At 49.7% G+C, this 22184-nt stretch overlaps 1 protein-coding gene across 4 annotated transcripts in view; it reads left to right on the top strand.

Moving 5' to 3' along the window:
- Positions 1-19212, top strand: part of LOC119181346 (nuclear pore membrane glycoprotein 210) — a 322530-nt gene extending 303318 nt beyond the window's left edge. For all 4 annotated transcript variants that reach the window (XM_075874836.1, XM_075874835.1, XM_037432564.2 and 1 more), the window contains 3 exons: positions 3633-3742; positions 18976-19050; positions 19113-19212. In XM_075874836.1, coding sequence (XP_075730951.1) covers positions 3633-3742; positions 18976-19050; positions 19113-19121 — 194 coding nt within the window. In that variant the 3' untranslated portion in view covers positions 19122-19212. The remainder of the gene's footprint in view (positions 1-3632; positions 3743-18975; positions 19051-19112) is intronic.
- Positions 19213-22184: the final 2972 nt, after the last annotated feature.

The following is a 22184-nucleotide window of genomic DNA, read 5'->3' as shown; positions in this document are numbered from 1 at the left end:
ACAAGCTTCGCCCATACCTCATATTTAAATGAAAGACGCTTCCGAAAGGAGTCGTTTCCCCGAGTGGTGTGATCGTGCGGGCCAACGAGAAAAATGGGTGCGCATTGCAATCGATGTCTTACTTTTTTTTTTTTTTCGTAGTGGAAACCGGGTGCACGTTACAATTGAGGGCGTGGTAGAAAATCGAGTAAATGCGGTAACTTGAAAAAATGCCACTTCGGCGCTCGCAAGCTTGTAATCCTTGGCCATGTGGTTTCTAAGGACGGCATTCTTCCGGACCCTACAAAACCTAATGCAGTCGGGGCGTTCGCCTAACCAACCACCATCAAAGAGCTCCGAAGCTTCATCGGCCTATGTTCATACTTCCGGCGCTATGTCCGCAATTTCGCCTCCATTATCGCCCCTTTGACCAATCTTCTTGCTGGAAGTTCTGATTTGTCAGTGTGGTTGCAGGCGTGTGATGATGCATCTCAGGCACTCCGACGGCTCCTCACTACGCCTCCCATACTGCAACATTTTGATCCGTCTGCTCCAACGGAGCTCCATACAGATGGTAGTCGTGTCGGGCTAGGGGCCATGCTGGCCCAACGCAAGGACGGCTTTGACAAAGACGTTGTTGCCTATGCCAGCCGCATCCTCACTAAAGCCGAGAAGAATTACAGTGTCACCGAAAAGAAGTGCCTCGCCATTATTTGGGCAATCTGAAGTTTCGGCCTTATTTATATGGACGTCCGTTTGATATTGTGACAGACCACCATGCGCTTTGCTGGTTATCTTCACTAAAAGATCCTAATGGTCGGCTCGCTCGTTGGGAATTGCAGTGAGAGGGATTCGATATCCGTGTTATCTACCGTTCTGGCCGGAAGCATTCCGACGCCGATGCCCTGTCACGCTCGCCGCTGGCTTCAGAGCATGTCTGCTCACCTATCTCCACCAGTGCTGCCTTGGCCATCAGCATTTCAGACATGCCTTCTGAGCAATGCAATGACGATTGGGTTTCTTCCCTTTTGGACTTTCTCTCAAACCGGACACCCGCTCCAGTTTCCAGGACGCTTCGCCGCCAAGCACAACTCTTCACTATTCAGGATAACCTGCTTTACCTCCGAAACTACACCTCGGTCGGCCGTAAGTGGTTGCTCGTCGTTCCCTGACATCTCCGCACTGACATCTGCACCACGTTCCATGATGATTCGCAACGTGGCCACGCCGGTGTGTTAAAAACATATACTCGCTTGCAGCTGCGGTACTACTGGCGCGGTATGTACCGTTTTGTTCACCTTTATGTAAGGTCTTTCCTTACGTGCCAGCGATGCAAGATGCCCACTCAACATACCACAGGTCCCTTGCAGCCGTTGCCATGTCCAGCACGAGCTTCGATCATGTTGGAATCTACCTTTACTGTCTGCTTCCCTATACTCCGAGTAGCAACCGCTGGGTCATTGTCGCTATTGACCACCTAACGCGGTACGCTGAAACAGCTGCATTACTTTCTGCTACCGCAAAAGACATTGCATGTTTTATACTGCAAAGCCTGGTTTTAAGGCATGGAGCACCTCGGGAGTTACTAAGCCATTGCGGCCGCGTTTTTCTCTCTAATGACATCAAAGCGTTGTTTAGCAAGTGTTGCATCATACGCCTATCATACATCATACACCACAGCCTATTACCTGCAAAATAATGGGATGACAGTGCGTTTTAATCGTACAGTGTTTGATATGTTGGCCATGTACACTTCATCCGACCAGTCAAATTGGGATAGCATACTGCCTTTTGTGACATATGCCTACAACACTGCAATGCAATGCACCACTGGTTTTCACCTTTCTTGCTCTTTTATAAACGCGAGCCGTCATAAACAGTGGATACTATTCTTTCTTATCGACTGGACCTTTCAGAGTTGACAACCGTATCACGAGCAGTTGCACGTGCTCAAAAATGTCGGAAGCTTGCTCGTGCGTTTACGTCGCACGACCAAACACGCCAAAAACATTGCCAGGACACGTCAACCACGCCTGTGAGTTTTGCTCCTAACTCGCTCGTGTGGCTATGGATTCCTTTTACTCCTCCGGGACTCTCCCACAAGCTTTCGTCCTGGTACCATAGTCCCTATCGAGTTGTGCGCCAAACATCCTCTCTTAACTACCTCGTCGAGCCGCTGGACGCATCTCCGGACCAGCGTCGTCGGGGACAAGAAATTGTACACGTCTCTCGGCTCAAGCCGTACCATGACCCTTCTGTGTACACCTGTCCTTAGGTCGTCAGGATGACTCCCTCGTCACCAGGGGGTGATTGTAACGAGGGCCGTGGACACCGAACTTGAGTGGAGAAAGAAAAAAGCGCACTGTGATCACAGACTTGCATTTAGTTAGCCCTGGCACTAAATAAATCTCTCGTTTGCCGAATCAACACCTGCTTGTTCAACACCTTGTTTCACATGATACATTACAATCGGGCATTAGAACATGCATTTATCATGACTTCATTGTTTAAAGCAGGCTACCCACTACAAAAGGCATGTACATTCTGCATGTTTCTTCTGAAGTCCATGCAGTGGGTGCATAGCAAGTTCGAAAAGATTTCACACGCATAATTGCTCATGGTTTAAAGCATGCTACCCATAACACAGAATGCAGCCATATGCGATAGCTTCACTGACACAAGTCACTTTCAACTGTATTGATAAGATTGTAGTAATCACAATTTAACCTTCTCGAGTGACGCCATACAATAAAAAGTATGCCTTGAGTGCTTAAAGCATGCGCTAGGGACATGATATCGCTATCTTGTTCAATTCTTAAAGGTCTAGCTTAAGGGTCCTCCAATTTTTAAGCTCCCCTTGCACCATAGCACCCTGTTGCATACTGTTTCCCACAGTATTTACTAGAGGAAACTCAGGCACGGCACTTGGCACTGCGATTGTGGGTAGAACATGGATTAGCCTAGTCTTCATGCTTGCAGGCTTCACAGGCACTTGTGGCTTAGTTTATTTTTGTGTTTTCACATTTTTTGTCGGTGAAAGGATAAATCATTGTGAACTTTGCAAACCGATTTAAACTGGCGAGTGTAAATGGTTAAGGTCGTCAAGAACAACTATTGAACAATTGCACAGCTAAATGAAACTACGAAACTTAGACAAATCTGTGTACTGCTCATGATTCGCATGCTGGCTAAATGCCGTGTATTGCAGCTCCCATAAGACACTAGCACCAGAGTGCCCTCTAGTGCACTTATAATAAAGCCCCACCGCGGTGGTCCAGTGGCTAAGGTACTAGGCTGCTGGCACGCAGGTCGCGTGATCGAATCCCGACTGCGGCGGCTGCATTTCCGATAGAGGCTGAAATGTTATAGGCCCGTGTGCTCAGATTTTGGTGCATGGTAAAGAACCCGAGGTGGTCGAAATTTTCGGAGCCGTGCACTACGGCGTTTCTCATAATATTATGTTGGTTTTGAGACGTAAACTCCATATATCAATCAATGCACTTATAGGAAACTGTCATGTTGGGCCTGTAATGTCTCTTAAGTAAATGAATGTCTTTTGAGTAAAGAAATAAAAATAAATTAATATTGTGAGAGTGTCGATGCAGGCTTGTTGGTATTGAACAATGTGGTCACTGTATGTACATTTCACACAGACTTCCAAGTGTTGCGGCCACGTGGGAAGCAGGGTACGTTGACGATAACGGCCAAGGTCCGTGGACTTAGTGCCCACGTGCTTCGCCAAGCAGCCTTACCCATGAAACAGGTGAACTCTTTCAAATCTAAGCTCCTCTCATTGACATCCTAAACAGATATTAGCGCTATGAAAACAGGGACGGGAAAGAAAAGACAAATTACAGTGCTGACTCGCAACTAAAGTTTATTCCTAAAAGAATCGGAATATATGATATCTGAAAAAAGCAAAGCAAGGACAAGAAAAGAACCATCGCGCAAGCTCAAAATGATGAAACTCTATAAATCTCTATGTAGCTAATGAAACGTGCAAGGTATCTGTGAGATATGAAACTTCTGCACCTGATAGCTTTATGCAAGGCTGGCTCATGCAATCATCACCTTCCAATGACATAATGAAAGCTTCCATGATTTCTCGGGACCGTTTGTCTCTGTGGCAACGTAAAATTTCCATCTTATCAAAATAAGGATTACACCCTCTTCTGTGACAATTAATGGCCAAATGAGAACCTGTGCCATTTTTTACATTACCCGCATGTTCCTGGATTCTTATATTCACGCATCGACTAGTTTACCCAATGCTAACCTTGTTGCAAGAACATGGTATGTTGTATACTGCATTGGTTCGACACTCAATGAATTTACTCTTCTGTTTTATTGCGCATTTGTTCCTCTTGTCACAATTTCTTTCGTTTAATTTTTTGCACAGCGGGACAAACTTGCCGCAATTTGTGGCCAACGCTGAAAACAACATTAACTTTGTTTCTCATTAACTTTGTTTCATTAACTTTGTTTCTACTGTTTTTAAGCTCATGCAACAACCTATGCACATAAGAAATCACGGCTATATTATTTATAGTTGTGGAATGATTAACTTTTGTTTCCTTCTGCTCATCCTTTACTTTCTTTGCCACTTTTTCACAGGCCCTCATGATGACCGATTCAGGGTAACCTGCTTCCTTAAGTCGTGAAACCTGCTTCGCGAAGTTCTGTTGCATTTTGTGGTGACAGGTTTTAAACAATGAAGACTGAATGCACGCAACACTGATGCCACTTGTTACAATTTTTGAGTGATCAGATGAAAAAGCAAGCAATGGCTTATCGGCCCTAGGACAATACTGCCAACAAAGGTGATCTCCCGGTGCAAAAAATGATGTTAAATCTAAAAATTGCAAATCATTTCGGACCGGCAATTCACACGTAAAACTGAGCCCATTACCACATTCCCTAAATACATTTAGAACATCAATTACTCTTCTTTGTAAGTCAAAAGTCTTGACAATGACTAAAAAGTCATCTACATAACGCACAACTTTAACAACAAGGTCTCCGATATTCAGTTCTATCTTTTTATCAACACAGGCCAAAAAAATGTTACTAAGAACTGGCGCAGCACTAGATCCAATGCACACTTCGATTTCTGTAAAAAAAATTTTCCGTTCTAACCAACAAAAGGGAATTCAAATAAAGAAACAACACCTCCATAAAACTATTGACGGAAATGAGGCATTTGTCAATGAACAAAGGCTCATCATTTTCATCAGTAATACAGCTTTTTATGCACTGCATTAGCGTATTATGTGGTAAAGAATAATACATATCCCGCACATCAATACTGAAACCATTGGCATGCCCCAGATTGCAGTTCTTCGAAAATTTCACCATGGCGGCAGAATTCGGGACATTCAATGGATCATGAAAAGTAAGTGCCGACAAGTGCAACTGAAGCCACTGCGAAACTGCGTGCTCCAAGTGTTCGCCTCCGATACTATGGCTCTAAAGGGAACGTTGGGTTTGTGTTTTTGCCATTAAGGAAACCTCCAGTGTACCCAGCCTGGCTTTTTTTATCTTTGCTACTAAACGCTCAAGGTGTAGACCGCCTAAATGGTTCTTGTCTTTGCTTTGCTTTTTTCAGATGTCATATATTCTGCTTCTTTTAAAAACAAACTTTAGTTGCGAGTCAGCGCTGTAGTTTGTCTTTTCTTTCCCGTCCCTGTTTTCATTGCGCTAATATTCGTTTACGATACCGTGCTCGCTTGCGATAACGTGCCCGACTGTCTGGAGAAGAGCTCACATGATGTATCGATGATGCCGAAGGCTTCTGCCGTCCCTTCAATCCTGACATGTCCGAAACCGCATAGGTCAGACATATAATGAAGGGCATCGAAGACGATGCCTTCCACATGCTGGTGGCAAATAACTAGCAAACACTTGCAGATGTTATTTAGCACTGCCAAAGCTACGACAAGTTGCGAAAGCAGCACATTTCAACACGACGCCCTACTTTCGACATGACCAGCACGCAGCATACACTGTTGGCACCATTTCTCCGGAACCGGGGGTATTGACGCAGCAAAATCAACAGTTCATCCAAGAAGTGGCATGCAAGTTGTCTCTTGCGCCCTTCGTCCCAAGCAATAGTAATATTCTCACCTTGTTTCTGTGACAAACCATCGAAGAGCAAGTTTCCGAGGCACTCCCGCCCACATACCAACCATCGCCTGTGTCCGCTCCCCTAACCTACGCTGACATCATGCAAAGGCAGGCACATGCGCCACCACACGTTGCCGACTCTGCTCCCACCAAACAAATGCCCTCTATGCAAGGTGCATGCCCACAGGCCCGCACATTCTTCTTTATTGTCGTCTTTCAACGCTTCCCAACAACCCTTGGTGCACATCGGATAACAGATTCATCTGTTACTACTGTTGGTCTGCCCGGCCATGTTGAGTGGTTCTGTTGCCGGTGCGTTCTTTGTCCAGGTACCGCTGGTGAAACCTACAGCTACACTCACACAGAACCACCACAGACGATGCCTCTCCATGCTACTTCGGACACCCCTTTAATGACCTGTCGACAATCGCCTTCACCGATGCTTCATCGTACACTACCTGCCCAAACGGAAAACTAACCATTGCAGTTTCGGAGGCAAGAACTGTGTCCTCAACACGATCAGCGCACAAAAAAGAACAAAAACACAAGAAAGTGCACGACACAAGTGCTGCACTTTCTTGTGTTTTTGTTCTTTTTTGTGTGGTGATGGTCTTGAGTACATCCCAACTAGCCCAATTTGCTACTTTACTTAAGAACTGTATAACGGTCAAACTTGTGTGGATAGAAGCTGTCCTATTGCCATTGCACGGGCTTTACCATTGATACATGTTGTGGTGTACACGTATCTCGAAGGAGTACGGCCACCAGCGTGGGTCTGGTCTTAGCGAGCCGCAGGGCACGCGTTAACCGTCGCCGTGGCGAGAACACTATACTGCTCAAAGTCGCAACACTTTATTGTGGCAACACCAAACGCAGTAGAGCCTATTGCAAAGGCGCGGCAGGAAAGCAAATAGGCTTATCCACGCCACGGGCACAAAAGTACTACACAGGGTGCCACGAGCACGTCTTCGCGGTAAAAGTGATCCACGGAGACACCGGGACCAAGGCCCAGTTGCTCGAGCGAGGGCAAAGGTGCTCGCATTGGCTTCGGAGAGAGACGGGCCGACGTAGCTAGGCCACGCACTAGGACACCGTACCGCCCTCGGCCGTGCGTACGCAGTGGGGCAACAAAAGGTGAGCGTTTGCCTCGGGCGCGAGGCGCCGTAAGCGAAGTCCGACGAGCCCCGAGCGACGGGAGTCGACGGACGGAAAAGATTGCGTGGCTCACCGTTCGGAGTCCCGGAGAGTATCCGTCTGCCCGCCCCGACGCAGCGCGCGAAAACCTCTCGGGAAGCTCCACGCGCAGCGCCACAGTCAACATCCGTTACCGGGTGAGGGGGTTAAACGTCACTCCTCTCCCCCAGCGCGGCAGCGAAATTCAGAAACATGCAAGAAGCGAACAGAAAAGCAAAGAGAGAGCGAGAGCGCATCGAAAATTTCCTGTGTCTAACTTAAGATGGCTGCACAGGCAAGCGCACTGCGCTGTTGTCTGCCAGCTGCTCGAAAGAAATCGTTTCGACAGTCCCAGGCCACCCGCAAGCTGCCAGGCACGCGAAAAAATGGCATGCATTCGAGCAATCCCGGACCAGTGAGCGGAGCTTCCAGTTCGTTTCCAAGAAAAACGAATGCTGCACCAGCGTCCAGGGCACTCCGGAGTCATCCGGGATGTGTAAATCGATAAATCTCACTGACATGGCGGCTTGATGGTACCAGCTTTCTGGTTATAGTGCAGCAATGCTCGAGAAGTTCCGTGCAGCCTTTCTGCGCCATTCTACCTGCTGACTATGAAAGTATAATGCGGCAAGAGCTTGAGATTCATACACAAGATCCTGACGAGTCTTTATAGGAGTACAAACACGCGATGAACGAACTTCACACTATCGCTGAGCCCAGAGCCTCGAACAAGAACTGCGTCGAACGGGTGAAAAGCAGGCACATCAGATTTTTTTCAGCGTACTGGCATCACGGCCGCTTCCACGATTTAGAGGAGTTGCCTGCCGAGGCAAGCCGCATTCATGGTGACCTTCTTGCAGTGCGTGCCTATCACATGCCGCCGCCACCATCCAGCGAGGCCTTTGAGCCGCGCTGAGCTTTGGGAGGGGCCGTGACCCTTCTATAACGGCAACAGCCTCATGGCAATGCTTTTGCGGCTGCAACCTGCTGTGCGTTGGATTTGAGCGGTCATGCTCTTGATCCCTACACGCATGAAAGGTGGGCAGCGTGGGCTGCACCACCTGAAACCCCCATGAAGGGATGCCTTCCAACCCAGTGTAATGTGGGAGGTGACACTTGCATAAATGCATCATGTGATAATATAGCGAGCCAATTACTGCCACTAGAGGCTTCTCGGCCCGGGGAAACTGGTCGTGATGGAGTGCACGATTTTCGCTGCTGTAAACAAGGGCACATGCAAGGGAGTGCACCGTATCCAGAACTCCTGCGAGGCAGGGAAACGGGATTACGGGTCGTTTGTGAAGGCACAAGCGACCTTACCTTTGCTTTTTCCCTCTGCGTACAGGGCGAGCACTTTTCTTGCTGGTGCACACGCCGTGTTCATTCCGGCCAATATTGCTGGTCGTGATTTTTCGACGTTGCTGCACACGGGCGCTAGTGTCTCATTGTATGGCGAACAGTATCTGCTAAAGACGATACTGGCGGATGTGATAGGGTCTACTAGGTATGCATCCTCACCCAAGACTGTCGACTCGAAAGTCACTTCGCCATCGTGGTTCACGCCTTTCGACCCTTTGGAGCCGAGGGCCCGGAGTCTACTTGATGCGACTGCTCTCGGGAGTGGCGGACACTAGTGCCGGACGCCAAAACGAAGGAACGCGACAAGGCGAGACGTCAGCCACGACGTTCGATTTCCCTTTCCGGTAGCGCACAACAAAGTTATACCGCTGCAAAGTCAACGCCCAGCGCGCGAGGCGGCCCGAGAGCTTGCGCAAGCGCTTAAGCCAGGTGAGTGCCATGTGGTCCGTTTCCACCACAAATGGCACGCTGTCGACATAGCAGTCGAACTTCCGCAGAGCAAAAACTATAGCGAGACATTCCCTTTCTGTGACGCTATAGTTACGCTCGGCGGCGTTAAGTGACCGGCTCGCAAAGGCGACTGGCCGGAGGACGCCGTCGTGCTCCTGAAGCAGTACCGTGCCCAGACCCAGGTCGCTCGCGTCCGCTTGGACAACGAACTCCCTGTTCAGGTCGGGCGGCTTTAACTCGGCTGTGGCCACTAGAGCTTCGAAGTGTGCCTTGAAGGCTCGCTCTTGTTCTGGCCCCCAGCTTCATCGTGCCGACTTTTTCATGAGTGCAGTCAAGGGCGCTTGGAGGGCCGCGCAGTTTGGGATGAACTGTCGATAGTAGTTCACCGTGCCCAAAACGCGCCTCAGGTTCTGATTGTTTGCCAGCGTCGGGTACTCCGCAACCTCCTCCTCGCACGGCAGAACACGACCGCTCTGAATGGTAAAGCCTAATAGTGAGGTGCTAGTCTCAGCTATTTGAGCTTTCTTCAGGTTCAAAGTCAACCCAGCGGCACGCAACCTCCCGAGGACATCCTCCAAGTAGTGAAGGTGTTCCTCGAATGTTCGAGAGAAAATGACGATGTCGTCGAGGTACGCCATGATGTGTTGCCATTCAGCATCAATCTCTGGAACTATCGACTATAAATCTCTGGAACGTAGCTGCAGATCCAGAACAGCCAAACGGCATGCGGGTAATCTGGTACAAACCTCTGTGAGAGGTGAATGCAGTTTTCTTCGTGTCAGCCTGCTCCATCTGAACCTGTAGGTAACTGCGGCTAGCATCCAAGGTGCTGAAGTAGCAAGCACCGCCTAGAGCAGCCACGATCGAGTCAACGTTAGGCATAGGATAAGCATCCTTCCTCGTGACCTCGTTCAGCCGGCGGTAGTCCACACAGAGCCGGTGAAAGCCGTCTCTTTTGGGGACCGTTACCACCGGTGAACCCCAAGGACTGTTTGAGCGTTGGACAACTCCGGTGTCAATCAACTCATCCAATGCCTGGTCAATTGCTTTCCTCTTTGCCGCACTAACGGGGCGAGGATTGCATTTCCACGGTTGTGCGTCGCCTGTGTCAATCCGGTGCCTCACCAGAGAGGTGCAACCCGGGCGTTCCGTGAACGTGTCGCTGAAACGTGTCAACAGCGACGACAGGCGTGCTTTCTCGCATTTCGACAAGCTGTCCGGCCAAGGCGGCAGCGAGCTATCCGAGTTGCTGCTTAGCGGGGGGGGGGGGGGGGGGGGGGTCACCGGCATAGCCAAGACCTCGTTCACTGCGGCAGCATTATGCTCGATGGAAAGCTTTACGCACGGACCGTTTTCTGCCGCCCCGGCCAAAGGACCAGTCTTGGCGTCAGAGGGAGAGACGCAGGCTGTAGGGGCGACACTTTGTCTCCTTTCCTCCTTCTTCCTCGTGGCGTCCGGTGACTTACTGGCAGCCGAGACCACAGGAGGTGCAGCGAAAGGCCGTAGAGCACTGGAAGGACCGTCCCTGTAGCCTCCGCTTGCGACGTCAATCACGATTCCTGTGCGCTCGAGAAAGTCACGACCGAGAATCACAGGCACGGAAAGACCAGGCAGATGCACAAAGCGCTGTCGGCATGCGTGACTCTTCTAACAGACAACCAACCGCGCAGCGCCGCACGAGGTGGCGGTACCGGTGGCGAGGTGGAAGGCAGTGTCGCAAGCTCGAATGCGGACAGAGCGGTCGCGCAAATGAGCCCTAACCTCTTTGCTGAATAGCGGGATTGACGCCCCGCTATTCAGCAACGCCGCGAATTCTCGACCTGTGATCATAAGGGCGATGAACGGCGCTGGCGTGGCTGGAATGTCATGTCCAGCGCGACACGCCATCGGTGCCAGAGGTTGTGTTACACTCTCGTGCTCTCTTTCTGCTGCAGCCACTGGCAAGGGGGAGCTCACCGACGGCTCACCCCGTTTCCCGACGCGCGAGCAGGCCCTTGTGTCGGTTGGGACGCGTTGCACTCACGCACGGTGTGATCACGCTCACGGCAACAAAAGCAGACCATGTCTTTTCCTCCAACAGGGGGGGATTTTGGCGATCCTTTAGAGCTACGAAGTGTCTGTTCGCTAGCCGCAGTGGGGGCTCCGCGATCGGATATGCCCTCGTGCACCGGAGCACGGGGTTTTCGTTCTTGTTCACGCTGCTGGGCAAAGGTGGCCGCCCGGGCGTACGAGTACGGGTCGAGAGCACGGTTCAACACGTTGAGCGCGTCTCAGTCTCTCGCGGCAGAGGCCACCTCATGGGTCGGGGAACCCCGGTGTGACTAGTCACGACCAGCCCACGCGCAACGAGGCTCGTGAGAGAGGCAGTGGCGGCGGGCGATAAGCTCGCGCCCCCAGAATGTCGCCCTAAATACACTTCGCATTGGATGCCAGCTCGTTTAGGTCACAATAACGGCCGCTCCAAAGGTAAGCGGCGAAGGTGGGATGAACCTGACGTATGGCTCGGTCCACCTTCCCGGCGTCCTCGACTTCTGATGGTGTAGGATCGGCAAAGAGGTAGAGCTCCTACGAAGCTTGAGTGTACTCGAGAAGAGATTCGTCGAGATGCTGTGTGCAAAGCTCTAGCTCGCGACGCATGCGGCGCACGTATTCAGGAGGAAGGAATTCGCTACAGAAGAGCGCCCTGAACTCCTCCATTGAGCGAGCTTGGTGGCTGACAAGCCTGTACCGCCTCGCCGCTTGGGCTGTCAGCGACACAGGGAAAACAGAGCCTAGCATAACACTGTCGCTCAGCCGCATAGCCTGCTGATAGCGGTGCAGTGTCTCGAGGTACTCTGTGGCAATGATGCGATCTCCGAATAACCGCTGTACTCAGGCAGAGGTATCCTTAAGCTACTCGATACGCTTGGCTGAGGGGACTTGAGGTCTCCCTTTAAAGCACAAGGCTGCGAGCGCAGCACTTCCAACAGAACGTTTAGGAGCTGTGCCACAGTTGCGTGCAGCGGTGAATGCTCCGAGGCGGGCGCGGCTGTAACAGGTGCGCACGCCTGTTCCCCAACATGCGCGTCCGACCGAAAAGGGCCAGTACAAGGCATGGAGGAGGGAAGGGTTTGCACTCCGACTGGTGCCTGAGGCATCACGCGACTGGCAAACGTCGAAAACGTCGCCTGAGAAAAGTCTCAGGCTAGCGAGCGTCGGTGAACGCGGGTATGTTGTTGGTTAAGCAAGCACGCTCTCGAACGACATCGTCAACCCTTTGCGCTCGCGACCACAGCTGGTCAGTAGGCGCATTCCCGCCAACACCTGAGTGCCCCCGGTAGGAAGGATCGGGAGCGGCGATTTGAGCTGTCAACCGTGCTGCTGACGGGGAAAGGCCAGCGAGCGGAGACTGCGCCGGGGACGGGCCCGTAAGCGCGTGAGTCTCGAACAGCTGATGCAGCCCGTTATTGGCTTGGCTAGGACTGTGGTCCTCGTTCAAGCGGCTCCCATCACTGTAGGGGGTTCGAAAAAGGGATCTCTCCCGGTGAACGAAAGCAGGGGGTCACCGAGTGGGCCGTGACCTGTGCTGTCTCGGGCGTTCCCATCGAACAAGATCAAGTCCCGCGCCACAGGATCGAACAGGAACGAGCGCCTTAAAGAGGTCTGCTCTGAAGCCATGCCGAAACCAAGTTGGGCGCCAGTAATGTGGAGATAGGTTTGCACTGGGCTTACTTACTAAGCACAACCGTGTAGGGATGCGACGTCCTCCACTGCCGCTGCATGCGATGACGCTGGGGCCGAGTTCGTCCTTTTCTCCGACACAGTGCAGAAACCACGCACGAGGCAAAATAACTACAACAGGTTTATTAACCCAAGATGCAACACAGTGCGACACTCGCGGGCTTGCAGGTCGTATAGAAAACTCCGCAAGACCGAGCAGGTACGCTTGCCTACGGCGCAACGACTCACGCACAGGGGCCGAAGTCGAACGCATGAATTAGAAGCAGCCTGCTGAGCAGCGCGTGAACTTCTCGTGAAGGCTTGAGAGCATCTGCCGCAACGAGCAAATCGTCGGGCGCAACATAGCTCGTAGGAGAGGAGGATGTCATGCGCGGCCCAAAGGGAAGTGGCGCTGCGTTGTGACGTAGGCTTGTGCAGCGTGCCAGCGTACCGTGCCCGGACATGCCAGCGGGACGGAGCCGACGCTTGACTCACCCAGACCAAGAGGCACCCTGGCAGCCATCTTGGCGAATGCTGGTGCTTATGTGCGCCCAATCTATGCGATCGGAGCGCGCGCGGCAGCTGGGCAACGCGGCGCCAGGAAGGAGGGCGCTCTCAATCTCCACAGCGCTTAAAGTTCATTGAAGAGGAGAAATAATGGCTTAGACAGGAGTTTGAGGCAAAACGCGCTGAACTCGAAGCAAGGCATGCAGTAGGGCTCGAAGTGTATGCACAAGAAAAACAAGAACTTGAGCGCAAACTGCGATTAGCAAAAGCCAATGGGGGCATAAGGCAGGATGAGAAAAGACCTGCAGAGGTTGGAACAGAAAGTGAGGGTGCCCGATGTAAAAAGTGCCAATTTAGTTGACCGGAAGGGCATTTATCAGGCGTGTTATTCAAATGAGATGAGGTTTGCAGATGATGAACTAAAGGGAACGAGCACAGACATGGCAGATAGTACTAACAAGGCGCCGGATTAAGGAGTGCATGCCACTATTATCAAAAAGGGCACAGAAAAAGAGAAAGTGATGCCTACAGACAACAGAGAGGCAGAGCATAGTGCTTCAGCGACAAATGCGCATATTGAGAAAAAAAGCATGGCAAAAGTGCGAGAGAAAGTACGAGAGAGGAATATGCCAGAAAGGAGTATGATGAAAAGATTGCCTGACGCACGGGGCACAACTCGAAAAATTAAGGAAAAAGCGGACAGCTCTAAAGGCATTGCAAAGCTGAGGCAGTTATGAAGACGCAAGAAAGGTCGGTATGGTTGTGAGTGATAGATGCTCAAGAACAAAAAGAAAGAATATTGCGAGACTGCATAAAGTGGATTTCAGAGATTTAGAAACAGATAGGGTGATGAAGGATAGGACGCAGCCTGGGAAAGTCTGTTTGAAAAAATGTAGAATGAAGAACAGAAATAAAGGTTTTTAGTTTGACGATTTAACGCGAGTGCGCATGCGCCCTCCGCTAAGGCCTTAAGCGAGTTACCGGAGCGGGGAATACGGTCCGCTTACGAGCAGCCTAAGCGGAGCGCGGTGCATCGCTGCCGTTTTTGAAAGCGGAAGGGAGACAACGCGCGCGCCCTCTCTCGTGCGTGTAGCAACTTTGCTCATTTCAAGATGGCTGCCTCCGAAGATGGCACGCTTTCCGCGAGCGCTGCAGCTTGGCCGTCAACTGCCCAGCGCAAGCCGCGAAAACGATTTCGCATCAATGAAGATTTGTGCCTGTTGAAAGAAGTGGTGTGTGCTGACTCCTTCAGCAATCCCACCGCGTGGGAGGACGTGCTTCAAAACGTCATGAGAGCGGTAAATCGCGAGCTCACAATTCGCGGCATCAAAGAGCGAGTGGACCTCCTCATCGGCTATTTCCGACAGCAGGACACAGTGAACATGAGGAAGTGAGTGCTCGCTTACTTTATTAGTAAACGCTGTTCAAGTGCTGTAGATGAAACAGTCGCAGTGTAACGTGCTTGATTGCTTCGTAGGTCTGGCACCGAAGAACAATATGGAGAGCGGGAGCAGCTGCTTCAAGATGTATCAGATCTCATGAGGGAGGTCGATTATGCCCCCAGAACCGTGCCGCGGAAGGCAAACGGCATGGGGCCGTCGAAAAAAAACGACAGCGGGTCTCGCCGAGTTTATTGGAAGACTTCAAGGCACAACTCCTTGATTTCGGACCACTTTAAGAAACCCATCAAAAATGGGTCCTCTAACACACTTGTCGGAGGCATAAATGGTTATGCAAACACAGTTTCAACGGTGAAAAATAAAAATGCCGCCACCACACACGCGTCAAAAGCGCGAACAACACACAGTGAATGCTTGCAATGGATCTGGAACGGAACCTTGCTGGCTTTTGAGTGGCTACTATCAAGTCAGAGCTTGCTTCTTTGTCAAAAAAATAGACGCTTAATACATTGAAAGTGTATTTCTAAATACTTCATGAAAAGATAATTTATACATTATTGTTTTGCTTTGTATACGTGAAAAAATGTTTTTATTTTGTTTACCAACGATGAAAACGACCAGAGGGCGCTGCAACTGCGAAAGGACCGCTTCGCTGCCGGCAACGAATAACTAAAAGAGAACATTCAGCCGCCGCTCCGCTGCGGCTTCGCGGGTGCTCCCGGAGCGGGGCGGACCACAAAAACGCCAAACTAAAACCTTTAATAGTAGGATCAGCTGTAGCGAGCGTTCGAGAGGATGGATGGCCAGTAGGTGTAGAAAAAAAAAGCTGAGAAAGATGCAGAATGAAAGAAACACAGGTTTAAGCATGCTGTACCAAACTAAGGCCTGATCCTCGGAAAGAATGTAAGTTCTATGCAGGGAAAAATATTCTGGGTAAACTGATTGATGACTTTATGCATAGTAGGGTCTGTAGAGTTCTTTAGTTATGAAAATGTGCAGATTTTTGGAATATGGAATGCTGAGTGCAGTGTGCTGTTCTTCTTGTGAGTGTATCTGTGTGGTATAAGATAAGGAACTCGTGGACATGTGAACAGTTGATTTTAGTGCTTGATGCGTGTTGGTGAATGGTGTGATGCTTTAATAGTGTGGCGTCGTGCCAAGTGAATATCATTGAAGACGTGCGATGAGGAAAGGTGATGCGCCACCATGCGCACGTCTGGCCACAAGTCACGACACTGACAGAAGAACAGAAGGCAGAAACCAAAAAAGAAAAACAAGGTGCAGCCTTGCAGACATCACTTAGAGAATGGGAATGAGCAGTTTTTTAAGAAGTAACTTTTTAAAGGGGCACTCGATGTGATGAGTAAAGGAAAGGCACGAGGCGTGTACCAAACGCAGAAGCGCGGTGACTGTGCGCGAAGAGAGGAGAGTCACTCGAGTGCATGTGCACCAGCCACATAGACACAAGAGATCGGTAGGAGAAAGCCTTGTGGCACGCAACCCGATTCCAGAGGATGAGCTGGCACTGTGTGTTCGGACGCCAAGCTGCGAAGACGTGAAAAATGAGCGTCGTTACAGCAACGGTAGCAGCATGAATGCCCAGTTCTGAGGATGTTGGCACAAAGAGCTCGAGAAGTGGCTGTCAACCTCGGAGATGGTCCTGAGTGAGGCTACCCGGACTTGCCGCATCCTGCTCAGCAGTTTCTGGTGGGCTTGCAGCTTCCCCGCATCGCGTCAAGAAGGGAGCAGCCCATACCAGAGCCAATTTGACGCATAAGCGGGGGAGTCCTTGACGCGCAGGGCCTAGCGAGACTGAAAATTGAGACAAGGACTGAGACACCGGCAATGCAGTCGAGCCTATCGTCAAGTGGACACGCGCCGTCGCCAATGAGGCAGCACCACTTCGTTATAGCTCCGAAGGTGGCATCAGAATAGTAAGAATTTTCTACTATGGCGAGAGCGCACGAGAGTAGCCACCAAGACGCCATTTTGGCTAGAGACAGTGTAAGGCTTAGTACTGAATTTTACTTGGATCATTGTTAGTTATGGTATCGTTTTATAGCCGATTACAGTGTACATACTTGTTTCTATTTGGGGAGTGAATTTTGAGTGTCAGATTGCTGTTTGCCGTTTTGTTTGGTGTGATAAAGTGTGTTTGGTTTTGCCACACCCATCTCTTCCACATCTCTCTCTCAATCCAACCCTTCACAAGCACTCTCACGATAAGTTTGTGCCACGAAGATAAGCTTCTTTTTGTCCTTGTCTGTCTTGCGCTCTAAGCAAAATATTGTCACGGGGTCATGACGCGGGTGAAGGGAGCAGACTGGGTGTTCAGGTAAAACTGTTTATTGGGCCGAACTTAAGGCCATGTAAAAGGAAAATCAGATTGCACCAAGGCACAGACAGCGGCGAACAAAGCGTCATCCATCAGATCAACTGATAAACGCTGAAGCATGTCGGCATTTAAACATGTTCCATCAAATATTCCAGCGCTATCGCTAACGGTATGTTGGTTTCAGAATAATCTGCAATGTTCGCGTTGGGGAGGTAACCATAAGAAAATTATCGACAACAGCTCTGAAGCTTCTTGAACACTGCAGGTATGGTTTGTGTTGAGAATTACAGTTCAATGGGGTGATAACAAAACTTAATGAAGGAATGCCACAAGATATTCCTTTCTTTTGTCCTTGTTTGTGTTGCACTGTAATGAATATGCGTTTGTTTCCTGTGTCCTTGTCTGTGTTGTGCTGTAACCGAAATACATTTTTTCCTTGTGTGTGTTGCGCTGTAAACAAAATACAGTAAAAGCTCGTTGATTCGAACTCGGTTATTTCGAAATCCCACTTAATTCGAAGTATATTCGCGGTCCCGTATTTTGGGATGCAAGTTAGAGCGGATAATTCGAAGCGGCGGTCAGTAGAAGTCTGGTTAACTCGATAACTTTGGGTGCAGTGTGCCCATTCCCGACCCCGATTTCGCCGCAAATCCGCGGAATTGATTAATCTTAAGAGCCACTAGGCAATGTACTTTAGCGATACTAATGAATGGTAGCTGAAGCACCCCTGCCTCGCTACTTTCAGCACGAAAAACAAAATTATATAAAAAATAACGGTCTCGTGATCAACTAAAATATGCGCCTGTGGAAAACAAGACGTGCGTCACTGCAATACCCTAGTGACGTGCGGACAGCATGTTGCATGCTTCTCGCAACATCAGCGCATCACGATTTATCCATTCTTTCTAGGAATTTAAAGAAATTCATAAAGGACAGTCTGGAGAAATCCGCTTTGTATGCGAACCTTCGAGTGCCGGTTGCTCCAGCAATTCGAGCACCTGCATAGCTGGCGGAGCTCTTGGCTCCAATGCCTACTTTGAAAACTCCGGCCAAAAGCTTCAATGGTATGATGTTTTTCAGTCAGAACACATCGCGAATTTCGTCACACTTTCTTTTATTAAATTTTTTTATTTTACAAGAAAAAATGAGCAAAGGATTGCATCACGGCGTGCCGACGCAGCGAGGAGCAGGCAACATGCTGCCCGAGTGTCGCTACTGTATTGCAGTGAAAATGTCTTGTTTTTCGCAAGTGCGAATACCAGTTGGTCATGTTTACTTTCTGCCCGCGTGTCACTACTGTGTTGCAGTGATGTCTTGTTTTTTGCAAGCACAAATATCAGTTGGTCATGTTTTCTTTTTTTCTCTTTTTTTGCGGTGACAGCAGTTAAGCCCGGAATGCCCCCTCGTTTGCAGAAACTGTGACCAGGTATTGCTGAAAAACATGTCCCTAGAGCCACAAACTAGCAGGCACAGCAAATGACCAGCCCTGATTAATTTGGATAATTTCAAGTTCCTTGCATTCCACTTTTTGTATGTTCTGGTAATTCAAAAACCCGCTTAATTCAAAGATTTCTCACGGTCTCAGTGACACTGTATCAACGAGGTTTTACTGTATATTTCTTTCTTTTGTCCTTGTCTGTGTTGTGCTGTAACCAAAATATATTTTTTTATTTAGTCCTTGTCTGTGTTGCGCTATAACCAAGATACGTTTATTCCTTTTGTCCTCGTCTTTTATGTGCTGTAACCAAGGGTTGGTTCTTCCGTTTGTCTTTGTCTGTGTTGTCTTTGTCTGTATTGTACTGTAATCATCTTGCATTTCTTCTTTTTGAATTTGTCTGTATTCTGCTATAACTTTGTTATGTTTCTTCTTTTTCTCCTTGTTTTTGTTGCACTATGACCAAGTTAAACATGAATTCCAATCAATTGGCCGAACTTGCCATTTTGCTGCAGGTACCAACTGTGAGTGGCTCACTACAACTGCAACTGGTTGAGGGCCTGTCGGCAAGAAACAGTGCTCAACATCAGGTGAGTTGTTCGTTCAACTTGGAACCACACATTTGACAGAGACTCTCTTTTTCTTCACTCAGGAACTGTAAGGGATCGTCCAACCTCAACAACTGGGAATGGTGCTTTACTTAGCAATGTTTGGTTGACTGCAATAAAGCCCACCTGGAGTCTCTCCTTTTAGTGAGCTGAATTTTCTGGTAACACTGGGGACACTCTCTTGTTTCTGTCAAAAAGCAAATTAGTGTTTGAATACATATAGCCGGCTAACAAACTTGAAATTGTAAAATTCTCAGCATTGTCACATGAGCGTAAGGTTGACAGAGGCAGCAGATTGTATGTCCAAGATGAAACTATTTATTTTGTCAAACTTGTAGCTGGTAGCCATAAAGTCAAATTACAACGGTACACAACGGAGCGTCGGCTGGGTGTGTTCAGATAAGGACAGACCAAGGGGGTCCTGACTATTTTTTTGTTTTGCACCAAATTCTATTCTAATTTCTACCATGCAGAGTATGTGCACCTCAAGCCATTGAGAGCTTGTAATGCTGTCGGGGACAACCGCATAGTTGATTGTGACCCTGCCACGGTAGTCTAGTGGCTAAGGTACTCTGCTGCTGGCCCGCAGGTCGCGGGGATAGAATGCCGGCTGTGGCGGCTGCATTTTAGATGGAAGCGAAAATGCTGTAGGCCCGTGTGCTCAAATGTGGGCGCACCTTAAAGAACCCCAGGTGTTCGTAATTTTTAGAGCCCTCCACTATGGCGTCTTTTATATCATATAGTGGTTTTGGGACATTAAACCACACATATCAATTGACAAATAATCTAGTGGTCGATGGTGCTGAAACACTGAAGTACCACACGTCCTGTCTCGACTCCAGGTCCAGCAGCTCTCATTTTGGCAGCTGCCCCTGTCGTTGGACCCATCGTCCAAGAAGTGAGATGAGGCGCTCTTAAGAACGAGGTTTTATTTAGATGGTTAGGAACATAGAAGTTGACATGAGGTGATCAAGGGGTTTAGTAAATAATAGTTCGTTGAAGAACTGAAATTATACAAAAGGTCATCCATTTATATACAGTGGAGCCCACATATACCGACCCTACTTAAAACGAACTTTCGCTTAATACAAACAATATCCGCGTGACCGTGAAAATATACATTGATTCAATGGCACAAAATTGCACTTACAACGAACGTCTCCGAGGGCCGCTGATCGGTTACAGCGAACGGAATCAGCGGTCTGCCGACTTCCCGGAAAACCAATTTCGACTACCGATCAGGCATCGGCGAGGTGTCCATACATTCTCATTGTTAAATGCCGACCCTGCCTCCGCGCCCCTCTGGTTGCCGCTCTCTCCGACCGCTTTTTGTTACGCACCCCTCCGTCCTGTCCCCCTGCTACTCTGAGCACCCCGCATCGCCAGACGAGGCCCGTGTTTTCACACTGCTATCGATGTTTCGAAGACCAGTAGGCCATCTACCCTGTTTTTGATCGCTGTTACTGTCGTTGACGTTGCCGGCCTGGAGTGATCAGACCATTTGCCAACATTGTCGGCCGCTGACTGTATCCAATAGTCTGCGTCTAGTGCACGTGCGTACGCTACCCCACCGACTCTGATAATTTGTGATTCGTTTCGTGTTTAGGACTTGTTCTCGCTCACCTCGCACTCGGCTCAGCATGTCTTCCGCACGCGTGTGGAAGTGCAAAAATGGCTGTTAATTTGCGCCGAACGAATCGCGAAATATTGAAGTTCATGAGTCCACACAAACCCGCTGGCGCAACAAAAAGATTTTTTTTACCACGGCCTCGGCTTCTTCAAACATTGCCGCGCGCAACGATTCAGGCGGCCATGCACTCTTTCCAAGTTTTTCTACGTGCGAGTTTTGCGGACCTTTCAAGCAAGCTACCCAACCTGCCTCCTTCCCGCGTGTTTTGGTTTTCAAGGTCGCCCTCCCGCCGCATCCTCCCATCTCTTTATCGCAACTTCTTGCCCTTCTCTCGCAAGTCTGCTCTCCTCTCTTGATAACAACCGCTTCGCCCGTCTCCACCGCTCCGCGACGTCCACCACGCTGGCTCGAATTAGTTTCGTTTTCTGACTGGATACGGGCCCAGAGCTGTTCCACGCGTTCTTGCATGTGTGTCGCGTGTGCGCAACTTGCTCGCTCATGGTGTTCGTGTGTGTTCATAATGGCCGACGGGAGGTCTAGCACGCTTTTTCCTGCCGCTCAACAAACCGTCGAAAATGCGACTGCGTGGCTTGAGGGTAATCTGCACGTTAGGTGCCGTGTTGCGGAGTGCTTCCTCATAGCTGTTGACCATCTGGCAGCGAACTTTACGCTTCGGGCGTCCCGGTATTCAGCTGTGAAGAAGGTGAATATGTTGTGGGTGGTGGTGACGGCTCATGTGCGCGAAACTGTTTTCGCGAGGCCGACTTCGTCGACGTCGGGCCCGATGCCGAGCCGAAGCTTCCGAACTGCAACGGCGATTTGTGGAGGCGCGTCGTCGACTCCGACCTTGGAGAATGGGTGGGACATCTGTTGCGATGGTATAATTACGGCCGATGGTGGTGCCGACACTGCGGAGCCATGCATGGATTGGGGCATTGTGAATGAAGTACGTGGCGAGAGCGATTTGGAGGAATCGGATTGCGAGAACGACAAAACTTTGGAGCCAGTGCCTCATGCAGCTTATGCCACGGGCTTCAGCGAACAAGCACCCTGCCGTTTTAAATGAACTCGAGACTGCCCTTATCGCTTCCGTTCTTCGAGTCACATGCATCATGGACTTTTCGGGGCAAAAAAAGTTTGTGTTTTCACTTGCAACTTTTTTTAAAAGCTGTGTTTCATTTACTACGAACTTTGGTATACAGCGAACGAATGCGGTGTCACGCTCAGGTTCGTTATAAGCGGGCTCGACTGTAGTCCTGCGTGTCCTACTCTGGGCACATTGTCTGCGTCTTCAGCCAATACGGCGCTCGATGGTCTCGGTGCTCCACCCATGAAGGCGGGGAAAGACACCAAGCAATGCACATGGAGAGGGCACAGTCTAAACTATGCCCAAATTTGGTCATGACAGATTTGGGTGCACGTTATCTCCAGGTGGTCTAAATTTCTAGAGCCCTCCACTACGGCGCCTTTCATAATCATATAGTGG

This window comes from Rhipicephalus microplus, chromosome 10 (genome assembly GCF_043290135.1).
Source record: "Rhipicephalus microplus isolate Deutch F79 chromosome 10, USDA_Rmic, whole genome shotgun sequence".
Classification (NCBI taxonomy): Eukaryota; Metazoa; Arthropoda; class Arachnida; order Ixodida; family Ixodidae; genus Rhipicephalus; species Rhipicephalus microplus.
Note: the sequence above shows the minus strand (reverse complement) of the source record. Positions and strands in the feature narration are given on the sequence as shown.